Raw genomic sequence first — 16,331 nt, forward strand, 5'->3', positions numbered from 1 at the left:
CTTTACCATCATTTTAGCGGTGCTATTTGGCTGCTAGTGGGGCACATATAACCCAGCTAGCGGCCAAGGAAGAGGTTAAATGCACCCATGAAGCACTGCTGCCAAATCGCATTGCATGCGCTTCGGCAGTGGTGCCCATTCATATCAATGGGCAGGAGTGGTGGAGGAGCGGTATACACCACTCCAAAGGTGCCGCTTGCAGGACTTTTTTTTTTTAAGATCCTGCCAGCGCATCGCCTCAGTGTGAAAGCACTCCGTCTTTCACACCGACTGCAGGGGAGCCATTTTGCAGGCACTTTACAGGCGCTATTTTTAGCCCAAAAGCGCCTGAAAAACGCCCCAGTGGGAAAGGTGTGTTAGATCAAGGGGGGATTAAAAAATAAAAATAAAATAATAAATAAAAAGAAAAAAATAAATAAAATAAAATCGGCCTAACATATCGGCCCAAAAAAAAAAAATCGGCATCATATATCGGCCGCCATGATTTCTAAATATCGGCATCGGCCAGAGAAAAACCCATATCGGTCGACCTCTAGTAAAGAATTCAGTCCTTTAAGGGCCCATGTGAAAGGTTCTAGGTATACTGCAGAATATGATGGTGGTGTACACAGACCATCAGCAGTCCTTGTTCTACTCAACCTTGGAGGTCCAAGACTGAATAAGACAAGGACTGTTCAGAGGTTGCATGTGTTCCTGGGCCAAGCGCTGTTGGCCAGATGGAACTGGCCCTAGAACTGTGAAGGAACCATCAGGTGGGATGTCAATAAGCCTCAGCTCAAGGAACCCCCAAGCAACCTGTGGAGGAACACTGGTTGATAATGGATGCACTACAGGCTTAAGAGTTGTAAACCCTCACAGTTTTTTACCTTAATGCAATCTAAGCATTAAGGTAAAAAACCCTTTGTGCTGCCCCCCAGAGCCCCCCCCCCCTTTTTTCTTACCTGAACTTGATCTTTCCAGCAAAGAGCACAGCAGCTCCAGTGACTGTCTAGGGTCCTCATTGGATAGATTGATAGTAGTAGGAGCCACTGGCTCCTGCCAATCAAATCCTGTGACTCAGGAGTCCTGCTGTCTGTGTGAGTAACCGCAGCAGTTTGTGGGTGCAATGCAGGGCTTTTGCACACTCTTACTCGTATAGCCAAGCAGGTACACACTACCAGGAAGCATCAATTAACTACCACAGTGCTCAACATTGCCGTGGTATTTCACGGAGAACTACAAATTGGCTGTAGGGATGTCCTCCCATTCACAGAACTCCGAAGGAATGGCGTGGCCAGATTGGAACAGAGCGTGTGGGGAGCCAATGGATTTGTAACATGTTACACCCTGAATATGGGTGCAACATGTAATACATTACAAAAGGTGAACGTATCCTTTAAAGCAGTATTAAACCCCAAAGAAAACATTATAAGGCAGCTGATTTATTCTTACATGTGATGGCTGGGTTTGTTCTCTTGTATAGGCTTTCTTTCTTCGATTTTCATCTGGTGATCTAGCCAGCAAGTCGGTTGTTTTTCAAAAGAACAAGCTCTTCAGCAGAATGTGTCAGTAACAGACATGAGACAAAACCATTTAACACCGACAGGGGTGCTTACAATGATCAGATGTAAAACCTTCACCCCAAAAAAGGAAAAAAAAAAATGGTTTGCTGTAATCTCTTATAAAGTACTAGCTGGCATGTGCCTTCAATCTGTTAGTGTTTCTAAACCTGCTAATAATACAGCTTCGTGTGTCCATTCGGATACGGAGCACTGACCTGGCCCCACCCACTTTCTCCCTCGATTGCCTGACTGACTGATCGACAGCCGCAGGAGCCAATGGCGCCGCTGCTGTGTCTAAGCCAATCAGGAGGAGAGTCCTTGATGGCTAAGAAACTCATGGACATCGCTGGAGAGATGGGTAAGTAACTGGGGGGGTGGTGGGGAGGCCGCTACACTAATGCATTAAGATATAAATAAAAAACCTTCTGCCTTTAAAACTCCTTTAAGCTGGCCAGAGAGGGCAGACGAGTCAATCCATGAGAACGGATGGCATGGAGACCTCGGTCCCCCTTCAATCCAACCAGACCCGACTGACGTACTTCTGCAGGTCGCCCAACAGCTAGGCGTAGCCTGGATGACTACTTTGTTCCTCCTGCTCATTAAAAAAAAGGGAAGGGATCTCAAGATCAGCCAAGCCACAAGTCTGAAAGCCTCCGACACCAAAATGATGCTGTCTGAAGCCAAAAACGAATGCCCTCTTCTCCTGGTCTGGGCATGAAGGGGGTGAAAGTGTCCGGTATTGAAGCTGTTAAATATTGAAAACATCTTTCGAAATCACATTAAAGCTGAACTCCGGTCAGACACAAGAACACAAATGAATCCAGCTCTGTATTATTCCATACACCAGTAAATGCATTTTTTTTTCTTTTTTAATTCAAGCAGTGCAAGCACCTGCATTTGAGCTAGTATCAGCCATTTGCAGACCCAGTACAGCAGGGCTGGAATGTGAGAGGAAGAAGCAGCACAAGGAGCCCATCAGTTCATATGCCAGCATGCTGATAGGAAGAGAAGGCAGAGTGACAGATGAACTCATCACTGTGCTGTTGCTTCCCCCCCCCCCCTTTACTGTCCAGTCATAGGCTGTGGAGGGTCAAGAACGACCTGGGATCAAAGGAAGTGGGCTGAATGATGCTGGCTATCAGGCTGAGGAATCTTGGTTTCAGAAACATTTCTGGACTGAAGGTGACTATTGCAGCAAATGCAGTTTGTTTCATCCTTCGGTGGGCCGTTTACCGTTTTCTGTGTCATTTCTGGCTGAAGTTCCACTTTGACATGTTAATGCTTATATGTCATTGGACTTCCATGGACTTTAAAGCTGATCCTGCCATGACACAGCACTCTATTAGAGGGGCTTACATCAAGAACCAGACAGACTATACAGTCCGATTCAATGCTGGAGAATGAAATGGAGAAGGCAGAGTCTGAATGTAGCAGCACAGGTCTGTTCTCGTCTTCCTGCAGAGCTGGCAGATAAGATCTCCGCTTTCACAAGCTCTCCCCAGAGGCAGTTTGGGGATAAAGCCGACTCCGGGCATTCTCTATTCTCCAATGGAAGAAACCACAAATGTCGAGTCAAGTGCGAAATATCAATTGCTGCTTACAGAGAGGCACACAAGACAAGCGGGTCCACCTTCTGGAGCACACTTATTATTAGTGGGTAAAGTGTCTTCTGCAGACTATGACCCACATTGCTGGCATCTATGGACAAAAATAAAAGGGAAGAACAGAAGCAATGCTGGTTGTTAAAATAAAACCAGCACATTACCTTATGGTACTGAAGAGGTTAAAGCAGAACTCCAGGCAAAATGGATAGATACACATGGAAAGAAAGTGTGTGTGTGTGTGTGTGTGTGTGTGTGTGTGTGTGTGTGTGTGTGTGTGTGTGTGTGTGTGTGTGTGTGTGTGTGTGTGTACACATATACACACAGTACAGTTCCCTCTCCTAGTAATTGTCGCCCAGGGTTCTCAAATAGGCAGGTTGAGGGGCTCCAGGGGTATTTAATGTGGAGGAATCTGTTTTATCAGTTTCCTCCAAAGTTTGTAAAACCCACTTGGGGACTTGGAGCCCAGAGATTCCATAGCGTTATGGGTGGGACGGAATCTCCAATCCTCGGACTGGGTTTTGGGAACAGCCAGGAGTCTGGCTGGTTGATCGAGCAGGTGGGCTTATAGCAGAGTCAGGATTGGGGTTCTGGGCTCCACCCAGAGAGACTGGAGGTCTCCAGGAGTCCAGAGAGTGCAGGTGTGCACTAGTGAAAGCCAGAGACCCCAAGTCTGAAGATCAGAGCAGTGAGGGGCTGCTTTCTGGATAGACGCTGTGTGCGTCCAAGGAGACAGATGAAGGCCTGAAGTGGAAGGCCTGAGCAGCAAGGAAGCTGAAAAGAGGTACAGTAGTTGTACGGGAACCCTGTTATATGGCCAAGAGGGCTGAAGCGTAAAGCCTAAATGGCAGTACTGCTGAAGAGAGCCAGGTGGCTTGGCATTTTTCATGTATTGTTTTTGGGAGAAGAACCCCTGTGTGGGCAACCAAGTGCATGTATGAACTTACAAAACAGAAAAGTGATGGCAGGAAAAGACTGTCGGAGTATAGATCTATGTTTAAAGCCATTTACTGTATCACTACCTCTGTTGGTAGTTTATTCCAAGCATCAACTACCCTTTCAGTAAAATAATACTTCCTAAGATTAGGTTTGAACTTCCCTCCAGTTAGTTTGAGGTCATGCCCCCGTGTTCTTGATTCTGGTTTCATATTGAAAAAAAGACTGCCCTCCTCGACCTTATTCACCCCCTTGATGTATTTAAAGGTTTCCGTCATGTCGCCCCTTTCCTCCAGACAGACTGTACATATTAAGTTCCTGAAGTCGCTTTCAATATGTTTTATCCAGCAAACCTTTCACCATTTTTTGTTACCGGTCTCTGAACTAATTCTATCTTATCAATATCTTTATGTAAGTGAGGTCTCCAGGACTGGGCACAGTATTCTAAAAGGAGGTCTCACTAAAAATCCGGCTGGTGATCCCTCTAGTGATGCATTGTATCATTTTTTTCACTTTCCCCACTGCCTGGTCATTTTGCAATCATCGGAAATAAATACCCCCAATGTTGTATTCTCTCAGGGGATTCTTTTTTTTCCCCCCCATTAAAAAATATTAAAGGAGGTTTTAAAACTGCGAAAAAAAAAAAAATCCACCCCCCCCCCAAGAAGTAGCGTGCATCGCATACTAGCTCATTATGAAATACTTACCTTAGAACAGGGGTCTCAAACTGGCGGCCCTCCAGCTGCTGCAAAACTACAAGTCCCATGAGGCATTGCGAGGCTGAATGTTACAAGCATGGCTCCCACAGGCAGAGGCAAGATGGGATTTGTAGTTTCGCAACAGCTGGAGGGCCACCAGTTTGAGACCCCTGCCTTAGAACAATGCCCTGCAGTGCCGCTCGCACTCCGCTTCAAAAAACGACATTTCTGAGTTACTTCCGGGTTTGCGGGCTCTGGCGCTATGATTGGCTGGAGCTGCAAAGACATCACTCCACCGGACACAGCACGGGTCCTGAAGAAACGGCACAAGCTGGCCAGTCCTTCAGTGCGCATGCGCCAATGACGTCGGCAGTGTATGTAGTAAATGTCTCCTAAATGGTGCAAGTTAAGGAGATATTTACAGTACCTACAGGCAATCCTTACTATAGGCTTACATGTAGGTATAATTAAAGAGGAAGACTTCCTCTTTAAACTGCAGTTTCCACTGCTTTGACCAATCGTCCAGCAATGCCAAATCATGTTCCAGACACCTCCAGGGGTATGAACCCTATTGCACACCTTTGTATCCTCAGCAAAAAGACATACCTTACCAGACTTACATATGACTCATACTTAAAACCCCTTTCACACCACACTGCTGATAGCGTCGGCGGTAAAACGCCGCTATTTTTAGCGGCGTTTTACCGCCGGATTTGCGGCGCATTTCGGCTGCCAGCGGGGAGCTTTTACCCCCCACTAGCGGCCGCGAAAGGGTTAAAACCGCCGGCAATACGCTGCAATAGCGGCATTTTGCCGGCGGCATTACAGCGCTGCCCCATTGATTTCAATGGGGAGCAGCGGTGGAGGTGCAGTAAACACACCGCTCCAAAGAAGCTGCTGGCAGGACTTTTTTCTGACGTCCTGCCAGCGCACCGCTGTAGTGTGAAAGCCCTTGGGGCTTTCACACTGCACACAATGGTGCAGCTTCTTTAGGGCGGATTGCAGGCGCTATTTCTAACGCTATAGCGCCTGCAAAACGCCCTGGTGTGAAAGGGGTCTAAGAACTGAGGCAGCGCGATGCCATGCAGGTCCTGGAAACCACCTGGCGGCCATATTGCTGCTCACCGCATGCTGCCACCTACTGTCCAGTGGACCCGTCAGCAATCCCACATCTCTGCATGGCCAGTTTTCACTATGCTGTCAAAAAACCTGAAAATAAAAATTTTTTTGGGCTGGCGTTACCAAAAAAAAAAAAAAAAAAACTCAAAACAAAAAAGGAAGTACCTGTAACAACGTGCATGCAAATTCAACTTACGAACAAACCTACAGAACCAATCTTATTCATATATACTGCCTGTATATGTAATAATTGGGGCAACCAGGTGAAGAGTACAAAGACAAGTGTGTCTTGCCTATAGGACTTCATTCCCCGGGTTACAACCCCAACCATGACTCAAATTAGACAACTAACCTATATTCCTATATTAATATCCTACCTCAATGGCATGGGATAAGTTACTGAAGGCAAGCATCCTTGCCTTCTTGACATTTTCAAAAATGGTACATGGATGACAATACGAGGGTAGCTCAAATCGTTTGCATTGGTGGACCTCATGCAACTTGGATGCTGTGCCTCTTCACTCTTCCTCCAGACGCTTGATTTCCAAATGAAATGCAATATTTACTTTCATCCGAAAAAAGGACGTTTGGACCATTGAGCAACAGTCCAGTCCTTTTTCTCCTTAGCCCAGGTAAGACGAGTCTGATGTCTGGTTCAGGAGTGGCTTGACACAAGGAATTCAACAGTTTTTGCTCATGTCCTGGATACGTCTGTGTGTGGTGGCTTTTGAAGCACTGACACCACCTGTAGTCCACTCTATGAATCTCCCCAAATTCTTGAATGGCCTTTGCTTCACAATCATCTCAAGAACCCTGCACACTGTGCATAGCACACCCCTAAACCTTGCAGTCTGTACATAATGCAGCTTTATCCAATATTTAAATATTAAAAGACAAAAGCAGTTTAAAAAAAAAAATAAAAATAAAAAAGTATTGAAGCACTGTTATATCACCAGAAAGCCGACCACCAGCTCCAAAAAAATAAAAAGGTAGCGGTGGTGAAGCCTGCAGCTGCAAGCTTCCCCCTGGTACAACCACTTCTTCAAAATGACGTACAGACAAAGGTATTTCTTTCCCTGCGTACAGTACAAATCACATGATCAGGAAGTGCTCCGATTGGTTCCCCCTGGTCAGAGACCTGGTCTTTCAGTAACATGAAGCCTTAGTGCATGTTAAACCTGAACTTTTTTTCAAAATTTTTTATTTTTTTGCAGGAGGGTGGGTGGGGGTGGGACAAAACCTGTGCTTGCACCCTCCTTTGTATATAAAAATCCCCTCTGAACTGATAATGCTTTCTTTGCTTTCAGTTTCTTATAAAGCCCCACCGATTCACTGGAAATTCTTATCTCAAATCTGATTATTAAGATTAAAGGGAACTGTACCAAAGCACATTTCACGCACAAAGCTTGCTGGCCGAGTCAACTTCCCATCACACCGCGGACTTACTATTTATACATGAATAACAATCAGTCATAAAGTTCACTTTCCGTACAAGTGTTAGTAATTCTGGAAGGAAGTGATATCACATGAATTCCAGACATGGTGCTATGGGAAATCCAGAGAGAACTGCTGACCTACCGCAAGAACGGCCTGCGAATTCCATTGGGGAATCTTCTCCATAGAATTCCAGACACATACAAAACAAAGCTTCCCTCTACCCATACTGATGTCATATATCCTCTACACACAGGGAACATCACTCATCCACATTTCACTGATCTCTGACCCAACGCCGGCGTAGACACAATCATCTGAAATATAAGAGCCAGTAAACCTCGTCTAGTAGGCAGCAGAAGAACTTCCACTGAGAAGGGGCTACACAGGACACTGGGGGCTACTACAATCTCATATGATTGACCTCTTTGTATCGTTTTAAAATTTTAAAAAGGTAGATTTAGGCTGGGTTCACACTTGTGCGATGTGGGAACCAACACAATTCCTGTGCGGGTTCCCACATCGCATGTCACGCGGCCCTCCGTAAACCGCTGCAGGTGTCAATGTATAGTTAATGATACCCCCAGATTAGTTTGCAGATCGCAGTGCAAACTGTGAAATGGTACAGGAATCCGATGGCATGGGCGTGAACACCCATGCGATCCGATTCTAGTCCTGTACCATTTTGGTCTGAATGCAGCAATGCGGTGTGAATCACATGCGATGTCTGTGTTCGCACCTGTGTGAATCCAGCCTTAAAGTGGTTGTAAACCCTTACAAACCACTTTGACCTACAGGTAAGCCTAGATTAAGGCTTACCTGTAGGTCCAAGAAATATCTCCTAAACCTATACGGTTTAGGAGATATTTGCCCGAAGACAGGCACCGCTGTCTACGGCGCATGCGCCGTAGACAGCGGCGCGCAGGCGCACTGAGCGCGGCATTTCCAAAAATGGAGCTGTCAGCTCCCTGCGCATGCGCGGGAGTGACGTCATCGCGGCTCCGCCGAATGACAGCGGCGGAGCTGCGAGACCCCACCGAAAAGATGGATGCGCTGGACTACAGGGGACAGCGGTGACTTCGCTGGCTCCTGTGTCAGGTAAGTGACACATAATGGGCTACTATGCGATGCATAGTAGTCCATTATGCTTTGCCGGGAATGAGGGTTTACTTCCTCTTTAAAGCCAATAAAAAAAGAAATAAAAAAAAAAAAAAAAAAAAAAAGGGAAGAAGTGCATTTAATACATTTTTGAATTGAAGCCAGCAGAGCACTGCAACTTTACCATCAGCTCCCAGTCTGTATGGAGGTGCAGACTGTTCGTTATACAAGCGTGACAATGTCCATTGTGTTCCATTGGGAACTAAAACCAATGATTCGGTGGTGGCAGACGAGACTTGTACACTTCCATTTACTGATTTTGTGAATGGATCTATGAATTGTGGATGCAGCTGTGAAAACAGAGGCATGCCAAGACCCCTTTTACACTGAGCCGCCCTGGGAGTCAGCGCTAAAGCGGTGCTTTTTTTAGCGCCACTTTACCAGTGCTATTCAGCCGCTAGTGGGGTGGTTTTAACCCCCCCCCCTGCTAGCGGCTGAAAAGGGGTTAAATCCGCCCACAAATTGCTGCTATAGCAGTGCTTTGCCGGCGGTATCACAGCGCTGCCCCATTGCTTTCAATGGGCAGGAGCGGTGTATTCACCGCTCTGCCACCGCTGCAAAGAAGCTGCTGGCAGGACTTTTTGCGACGCCCTGCCAGCGCAGCGCCCGTGTGAAAGCACTCAGGCCTTCATACTGGGTTTGCAGCTAAGGCTTTTTTTCAGGCACTATTTTTAGCGATGTAGCACCTGAAAAACGCCTCAGTCTGAAGGGGGTCTAAATGTAAAACGACAGGACACTGAGGAAAAAGTGTGTGGGGGTTGAGGAATGTGACCATGATTCATGGTACACTCTAAATATGGTGACAAGGGTGGACTACGCTTTTAAGAAGTCAATCTCTCGCGGTCACATAATGCCACAATTTGATAAATTAGCAGACTATTGGCAATTAATCTCCTCTCTTTTCCACCACCATTTTAATAGAAGTGGTTACATAGTAGACAAGGTTGAAAAAAGACACAAGTCCATCAATCCAACCCATGTGTGTGATTATAAGTCAGTATTACATTGCATATCCCTGTATGTTGTGGTCATTCAGGTGCTTATCTAATAGTTTTTTTTAAATGAATCGATGCTTCCTGCTGAGACCACCGCCTGTGGGAGGGAATTCCACATCCTTGCCGCTCTTACAGTAAAGAACCCTCAACGTAGTTTAACCTTAAAATACGTTGAGGGTTCTTTACTGTAAGCGTGGCAAGGACCTCTTTTCTTCATATTGGCCACGTGTCTTGTTAAACTCCCTTCTGCGAAAAAGTTTTATCCCTATTGTGGGGTCACCAGTACGGTATTTGTATATTGAAATCATATCCCCTCTCAAGTGTCTCTTCTCCAGAGAGAATAAGTTCAGAGCTCGCAACCTTTCCTCATAACTAATATCCTCCAGACCCTTTATTAGCTTTGTTCCCTTCTTTGTACTCACTCCATTTCCAGTACATCCTTCCTGAGGACTGGTGCCCAGAACTGGACAGCATACTCTAGGCACAGCCGTACCAGAGTCTTGTAGAGCGGGAGAATTATCGTTTTATCCTCTCCAAGAGCTTGCATACTATTGATGTTAGGCTAACTGCTCTGTAACTCCCAAGGATGTATTTTGGGCCTTTTTTAAACGTTGGTGCTACATTGGCTTTTCTCCAATCAGCTGGTACCAAACGGGCGTACCTGTATGTCCCTTTAAAATTTGCCCACCGCACGAGCATGCCCCGGGAACTAGATGGTCGCCAGCGGCCCGCAATTGCGCTGTGGAGAGGTAGAACAGGGAGATGCCTATGTAAACAAGGCATTTCCCTGTTCTGCCTAGCAACATGACATGTCATCGGGAGCAGTGATCGCTGTAATGTCAGTGGAAGCCCACACTTAACCCCTTGATCCCTAGTGTTTAACCCCTTACCTGCCAGTGTAATTTACACAGTAATCAGTGCATTTTTATAGCACTGATCGCTGTATAAAATGACCCCAAAATAGTGTCAAAAGTATCTGATGTGTGGCCATACATGGATCGGAAATTGGCTGATTCAGCAGGGACCAATTGAGATTTGTTCCATGTATGGGCAGGCTGATTAATTGACTTGGGTACAACTAGCTTGGATTTTTTTTTACATAGGATTACTGCCGGTGGCAGTAGCCACTAGAAGTTATCATTGTCATTTCTGCGTCTGACCTTTCCCTATTATTGACTTACCATGCCAGGCTCAGCACATTGTCGCTGTGTGAAGGTAATCATCTAGGAAGAAGCAGGGTTTTGCTTCCCAACATCAGAGCTTCTAGTATAGAGAACAGTGAGAAGAATTGTAGCTATATCACTAAATCTCAATATGAATCGTCTGAGACTAGCAGTCAAAGGCAGCAGTGCCTTAGATCTCACACTGCAGATACGCAGCTATGAGGCTACAAAACAAAAGTGCCAGGCACACCGACATGCCAGGAAGTGCACTGCTATTAGGAGGAATTCCTAGGAGCAAATCAGACCAAATCTGCATCCACACAGGGAAGTATGAATCTGACAAAATAAATAAACACGCTAGCCCTACTCATTGAAAATTGTGTCGTCAATGCACCCAGAAGGCGCGCAGCGTTCTCTAGAGAGAATCTCCCCAACACAAGCACATTGAGCAACTCTCCCCCCCCCCCCCAACCTCACATCGTGTTTCTCAACCAAGCATCAGGAAGCCAAGCTGGGATGCTCAAATTAGAAAATCTTGGCAGGCAAAACACCCATCTGAAATCAACCTAAAAGTTCATGATTTCATTGGCTTGTCTTACAGCGTTTAACCCCTAAACGACCTAACTTGCAGTACACTGCTACACAGATCCCAACGCCTTGCTTTTTAAAGATCCCATGACACAGGACATGTCCTAAAGATCATGCCCACTGTCAATGCATGTGTTGGTCGCCCAACATCCATCAAGTGATCAATGTAATTTGACAGTGAACTTGTAACAAAAGTGTTAAAAAAAAAAAAAAAATGCTGCGTCATAAAAATCCCCCTGCCTTCACCCCTCTGTCAAGGGGACACACACATACACACACAAACAAAATGCAGCCATGGAAGAGGGGGGGACCCCACACAGGAGAAGAACCGAAATTTCAGTGGTTAAAACATATTGATTGAAAATAGTGTTTTCTGCATTTTGCCGATAAAGAAAAAAGGTGGCAATAATGACACTGAAAATGACACAATTTTACTGTGCTTATGGTGCATTTTTCATAGGTCATGTGACTCAAAACCCCACATTAAAAAAAAAAAAAAAAAAAAAACGTAACACGTGCATTGTTGTGTTTTCAATAGGGAGGTGCGCTTTTGGTCCAGTTTTTTTAACTGACCAAAAAAACGTAGCAGGCAAGATTTTTAACAGACATTCATAAATTTTAAAGGGATGTAGCTTTTCTTGTGCTAACAGGTGCTGACAAATTCATGATATTAAATTAAAAAGTTGAAATATATATATTTTACACACACACACACACACACACACACACACACACACACACACACTACCTTTAACCGGAATTAATTCAATCACCAGGACACAGAATACCTCTGGTCATGAATGGGTTGAAGGAGAACTCAGATAAGCACACAACCCTTTTTTTTCCCATTGCATTGCACTTGCATCAGTGGCTCATGGGTGCAATGTCAGGCTCCTGCAAACTTTTCCTCCAGCTCCCTACCTTTGGTACAGTCTTTCAGTTATGCCTCTTGTACACCATACTTCTGTTTGAACATCTATTTTTTTTTGTTCATGCAATTTTGCACGCACACACACACCTATTCTCATGTACACAATAGGTTAATGGACATTTTTATGCATTTGCACACATATGTGCACGCATGAGGCGCAAATTACTGACCAAAAATGTCGATTTTTCTATTTTTTTTTACTGAAGAATACACAGCCCTTGTTTATGCTCCTGTGTGCACAGGCACATTACATATATATATATATAATTTAATATAAAAGCTGTACTGAGCTTTTTCAAGCTGCAGTATGCAAGATGCCTTATAGAGCTGAAGACTGTGCCAATGGACTAGTAAGAGTACCGTGGCAGACTAAACTCCAGTGCGGATTTCAAAAGCGACAGCGGCTGCAGGGATGAGGAAACCCTGCAAGCTGTCACAGGGGTGAGCTCTGGGTTAGGGGGGGGTGCTTAGCAATATGTTACATCCTAAATACGGGTGTAATATGTTCCTGAGGGCTTGTCCACATGTGCTTTGATGTCTGAAGAGTGATCCACATTCAGATTGCTCTTCAGAGAGCTTCTAACAGGTGGCGAGGTGGTGTTGTACACCCCCGGAAGCTGCAGCCTCTTGCAACCAGGCACTTACCATGATGACACAGTCTAAAGAAATTACAAAGAAGCAAAGATGACCACCTCTAAATAATTTGTTCTGTGCATATTATTTCAATTTTTTTTTAGGTTATAGACTCCACTGACACACACAGCAGGAACACAAAATACGTCTAAGATCACAGCCGTGATACATGCCATTTGCAATCTACAAGAGCGTTTCAACAAATAACCAAATGAGCACTGAAGAAAAAAATAAAAATTAAAAAAAAAAAAATTAAAGGGGGGGGCCACCAGTATTAGCATAAATTATTTCCTACTCACCAGTCACTATGGAAAGAAAAAGTAGCAGTAATGACACCCGTCCATGTACAGGCCGCTCGCCCCGTCCCATGACAAACGTGCCTGCTGGGGAAAAAAAAAAAATATTTCACATGTAAAATCCCAACTTTGGTTACATAAACATATTAAAATTGATCAAATCGAATTGATTATTCCCCAAGTACACTGGATTTGGGATTTAAAAGGAAATCTGTGCTTTGCCTATTCGGGGAAAGCAAGTTTTAATACCCCTTATCCATTCTCCTGCATATATTTCCCTTTCCTCCACGCCCCCACCACTCCGTCCACCCAATACTTGCAGGTATGGAGGAGCATGTGACAACCCTGGGCCAATCAGTATATATCACCGAGTATATAGCACTCCAGTGACCCATAGCTGACACTTTCCTTTAGGCATTGGCAGTTGAACGGGGTGATGGGGAGGCACATGGAAGCCAAGTACAAGAGGAGCAGGCAATGCATCAGCACACAACCTCAGGCCGCTGCAGATACAGATGTGCTGCGGCTGGGCATTAAAGATGCTTTTCTTGCCCCCCGCAAATATGCGTCACACAGTTGGATAAAGCTTATTGAAGTTGATGATTCAGCCCTATGTACTGCAATGGCATGCGATAAATTGCAGGCACCGAAACGCACCTCAAAAGCAATATTACCAGTGATGCACTGAAATTTAGACCGCTGAAAGTTATTGGTCGAATTTTTTTTTTTTTGGCGTTACGCAGAAAAAAAAAAGTGCCGATAATGGCTGCCGAAAAAAGTCCACTTTTTTTGCTGCGATTTCACCTTGCTTATGGTGTGCTTTCATAGGTCATGTGACTCAAAATACACAACACTGGTGCATTTTTGATACATTTTCAATGCATCTCAACGGGGAGGTGCGTTTTTGGCGCGGTTTGCCAAATGTGCACCAAAATTGTAGCAAGCAGAATTGTTAACACTGCTTTAAAAAAGAAAAAAAAAGCCGATAATGACCAACAATGAATTCATGATAAAAAAAAAAATTATATATATATATATATATATATATATATATATATATATATATATATATATATATATATATATATAATTTTCTCTAATTAAAAATTAAACACCACTTAAAGTGGTTGTATAGTCTTTTTTTTTTTTTTTCACTTTTGTACGGTTTAGGAGATATTCCCTTCGCAATGAGCCGCTGACTTCAGCGGCGCATGCGCACAGGGGAGTCTCGGCTGCAGGCCCAGCAGACGCTGGACCCTGCCGCAAAAAGAAATCTCCCGCGCACGTGCGCGGGAGTGACGATATCGCTGCTCCGGCCACTCACTGTGCCGGAGCCGCGATACCCAGATGACACGTTGAGGGAACATGTCAGCTCCCTCGGTGTGGATCGGGTGAGATGTCGGGGCCTCATTCTAAGGTAAGTATTTCATAATGAGCTAGTATGCGGTGCATACTGGCTCATTATGCCTTTTCCATTGCAGGTCTGAAAAAAAAAAAAAAATAAAAATAAAAAAAAAAAGTCAGCGGGTTTACTCCCACTTTAAATTTCGGTACCCAAATATTAAAGTGGTTCTGCACCTTTAAAAAAAAAAAAATAATATTAAAAGCCAGCAGCTACAAATATTGCAGCTGCTGACTTTTAATAAATGGACACTTACCTGTCCCAGGGTCCAGCAATGTCGGCGGCAGATGACGAGCAATCGCTCGTCTCTCTGCTGCCCCCGCCGCCATCCTCTGTCAGGGAATCGGGAAGTGAAACATTGCGGCTTCACTGCCCAGTTCCCTATTGCGCATTTCGCGCTGCGTGTCTTTGCTGGTCCCCGCTGTGTCCTGGGAACTGTTTGTTTCTCAGAACACAATGGGGGGGGGGGGGGGGGGCGGGCGGTGGTCTTGTCCCGGAAGTGGGTGCAGATACCTGGTTTATCCAGGTAACTGCACCCCCCTCCCCCCTGAAAGGTGCCGATTGTGGCACCGGAGGGGGGGGGGGGGGGAAATCAGATGAGCGGAACTTCCACTTCAGGGTGGAGGACCGCTTTAATTTCAGTGCACCACTAGCTATTAAAGCGGACCTGCAATCATTTTTTCATCTTTCCATCTATTAAATCTTCTGCCCTTGTTGTTTTAACTCTGGATAGTAAAACATTTTTTTTTCTGCCAGTAAATACCTTATACAGCCCACTTACTGTTTCTTGTTTGGCCATTAGCCTAGGCTTATGACATCATGCACAGCTCTCTCTCTCACTCTCGTGAAAAGTTTGCCAGAAAAAGGAGGGGGGGGGGGAGGTGAGTCATAAGAGGGCCAATGAGAGTTGCAGAGCTGGAGGTTTGCCTCTGTGTGTCTGTGTAAATTCAGGAAGTGAACAGGCAGCAGCTTCAGCTGCCCACGGATAAAATAGATGCAGCCAGACTCAGTGGAGGGAGAATTCTGCAGCATATTTGGCAAGTACAGAATCACAGTAAAAAAAAAAAATATACATATATATTATGCAAATTGGTTGGAGGGAAGCTTCAGGATGGCAAAGATGTTTTTTATTACAAATTATTTGAGCAGACTGCAGTTCCTCTTTAAGGTGTTAACAGGACACATAGAAAACCATTGTTTCCTGTGTGCCTTGGCGCTCAGTTGTGCAGGTTAACGTAGCTCAATGGATATGGTGAGAACAAACCAAAAGGCATTTTCAGATTAAAATTAGTTGTAAATCCTTCCATATACCAAGTGAAGTGACCGGTCTCAGGCGATACACAAACATGAAACAAATCCTCCTACATACGTTCTAGCTGTTTATCAGCAGTCTTCTCTACACCTGAATTTTTAAAGCTTGCCTGAGCTGTTAGAAAAAAAAAAAAGAGGGTGGGAAGCCGAAGATACACTCTGCTGAGCCAAGTGAGGAGAGCTCCGAGAGCTGATTGGAGGGAAGGGGCACCCCCCCTTCCCCTTCACACAACTGAGGCTGTCAATCTGCTGGAGGACCCTCCCCTGGCACCTTTCTTCTCTTGGTGTCAAGAAGACTTCTCAGAAGTGATTCATGCTGATAGAGGAATGAACCAGCAGACGGAAATTTCACTTAGTGCTCTGGAGTGAGACAAGTACACACTATAAAAGTATATGCCTTGTTCATATTTCATGTCTGAGGTTTTCAGAAAGGGGAAAAAATAAAAAAAAGGGGGAAGGAGAAAGGAGACCGTTCAACATGTTCAGATGATGTTTGTGATTTAAACATTTATAGAAGAAAGAAGA

General features: G+C 44.9%; 1 protein-coding gene across 1 annotated transcript in view; it reads right to left on the reverse strand.

Moving 5' to 3' along the window:
• Positions 1 to 13,176, reverse strand: part of LRP12 (LDL receptor related protein 12) — a 69,796-nt gene extending 56,620 nt beyond the window's left edge. The window contains exon 1 of the mRNA XM_077493161.1: positions 13,097 to 13,176. Within this exon, the coding sequence (XP_077349287.1) occupies positions 13,097 to 13,166 (70 nt within the window). The 5' untranslated portion in view covers positions 13,167 to 13,176. The remainder of the gene's footprint in view (positions 1 to 13,096) is intronic.
• Positions 13,177 to 16,331: the final 3,155 nt, after the last annotated feature.

The sequence above is a fragment of the Lithobates pipiens genome, unplaced genomic scaffold, assembly GCF_037356315.1.
Source record: "Lithobates pipiens isolate NorthernLeopardFrog02 unplaced genomic scaffold, aLitPip1_a1.2 Scaffold_19, whole genome shotgun sequence".
Lineage (NCBI taxonomy): Eukaryota > Metazoa > Chordata > Amphibia > Anura > Ranidae > Lithobates > Lithobates pipiens.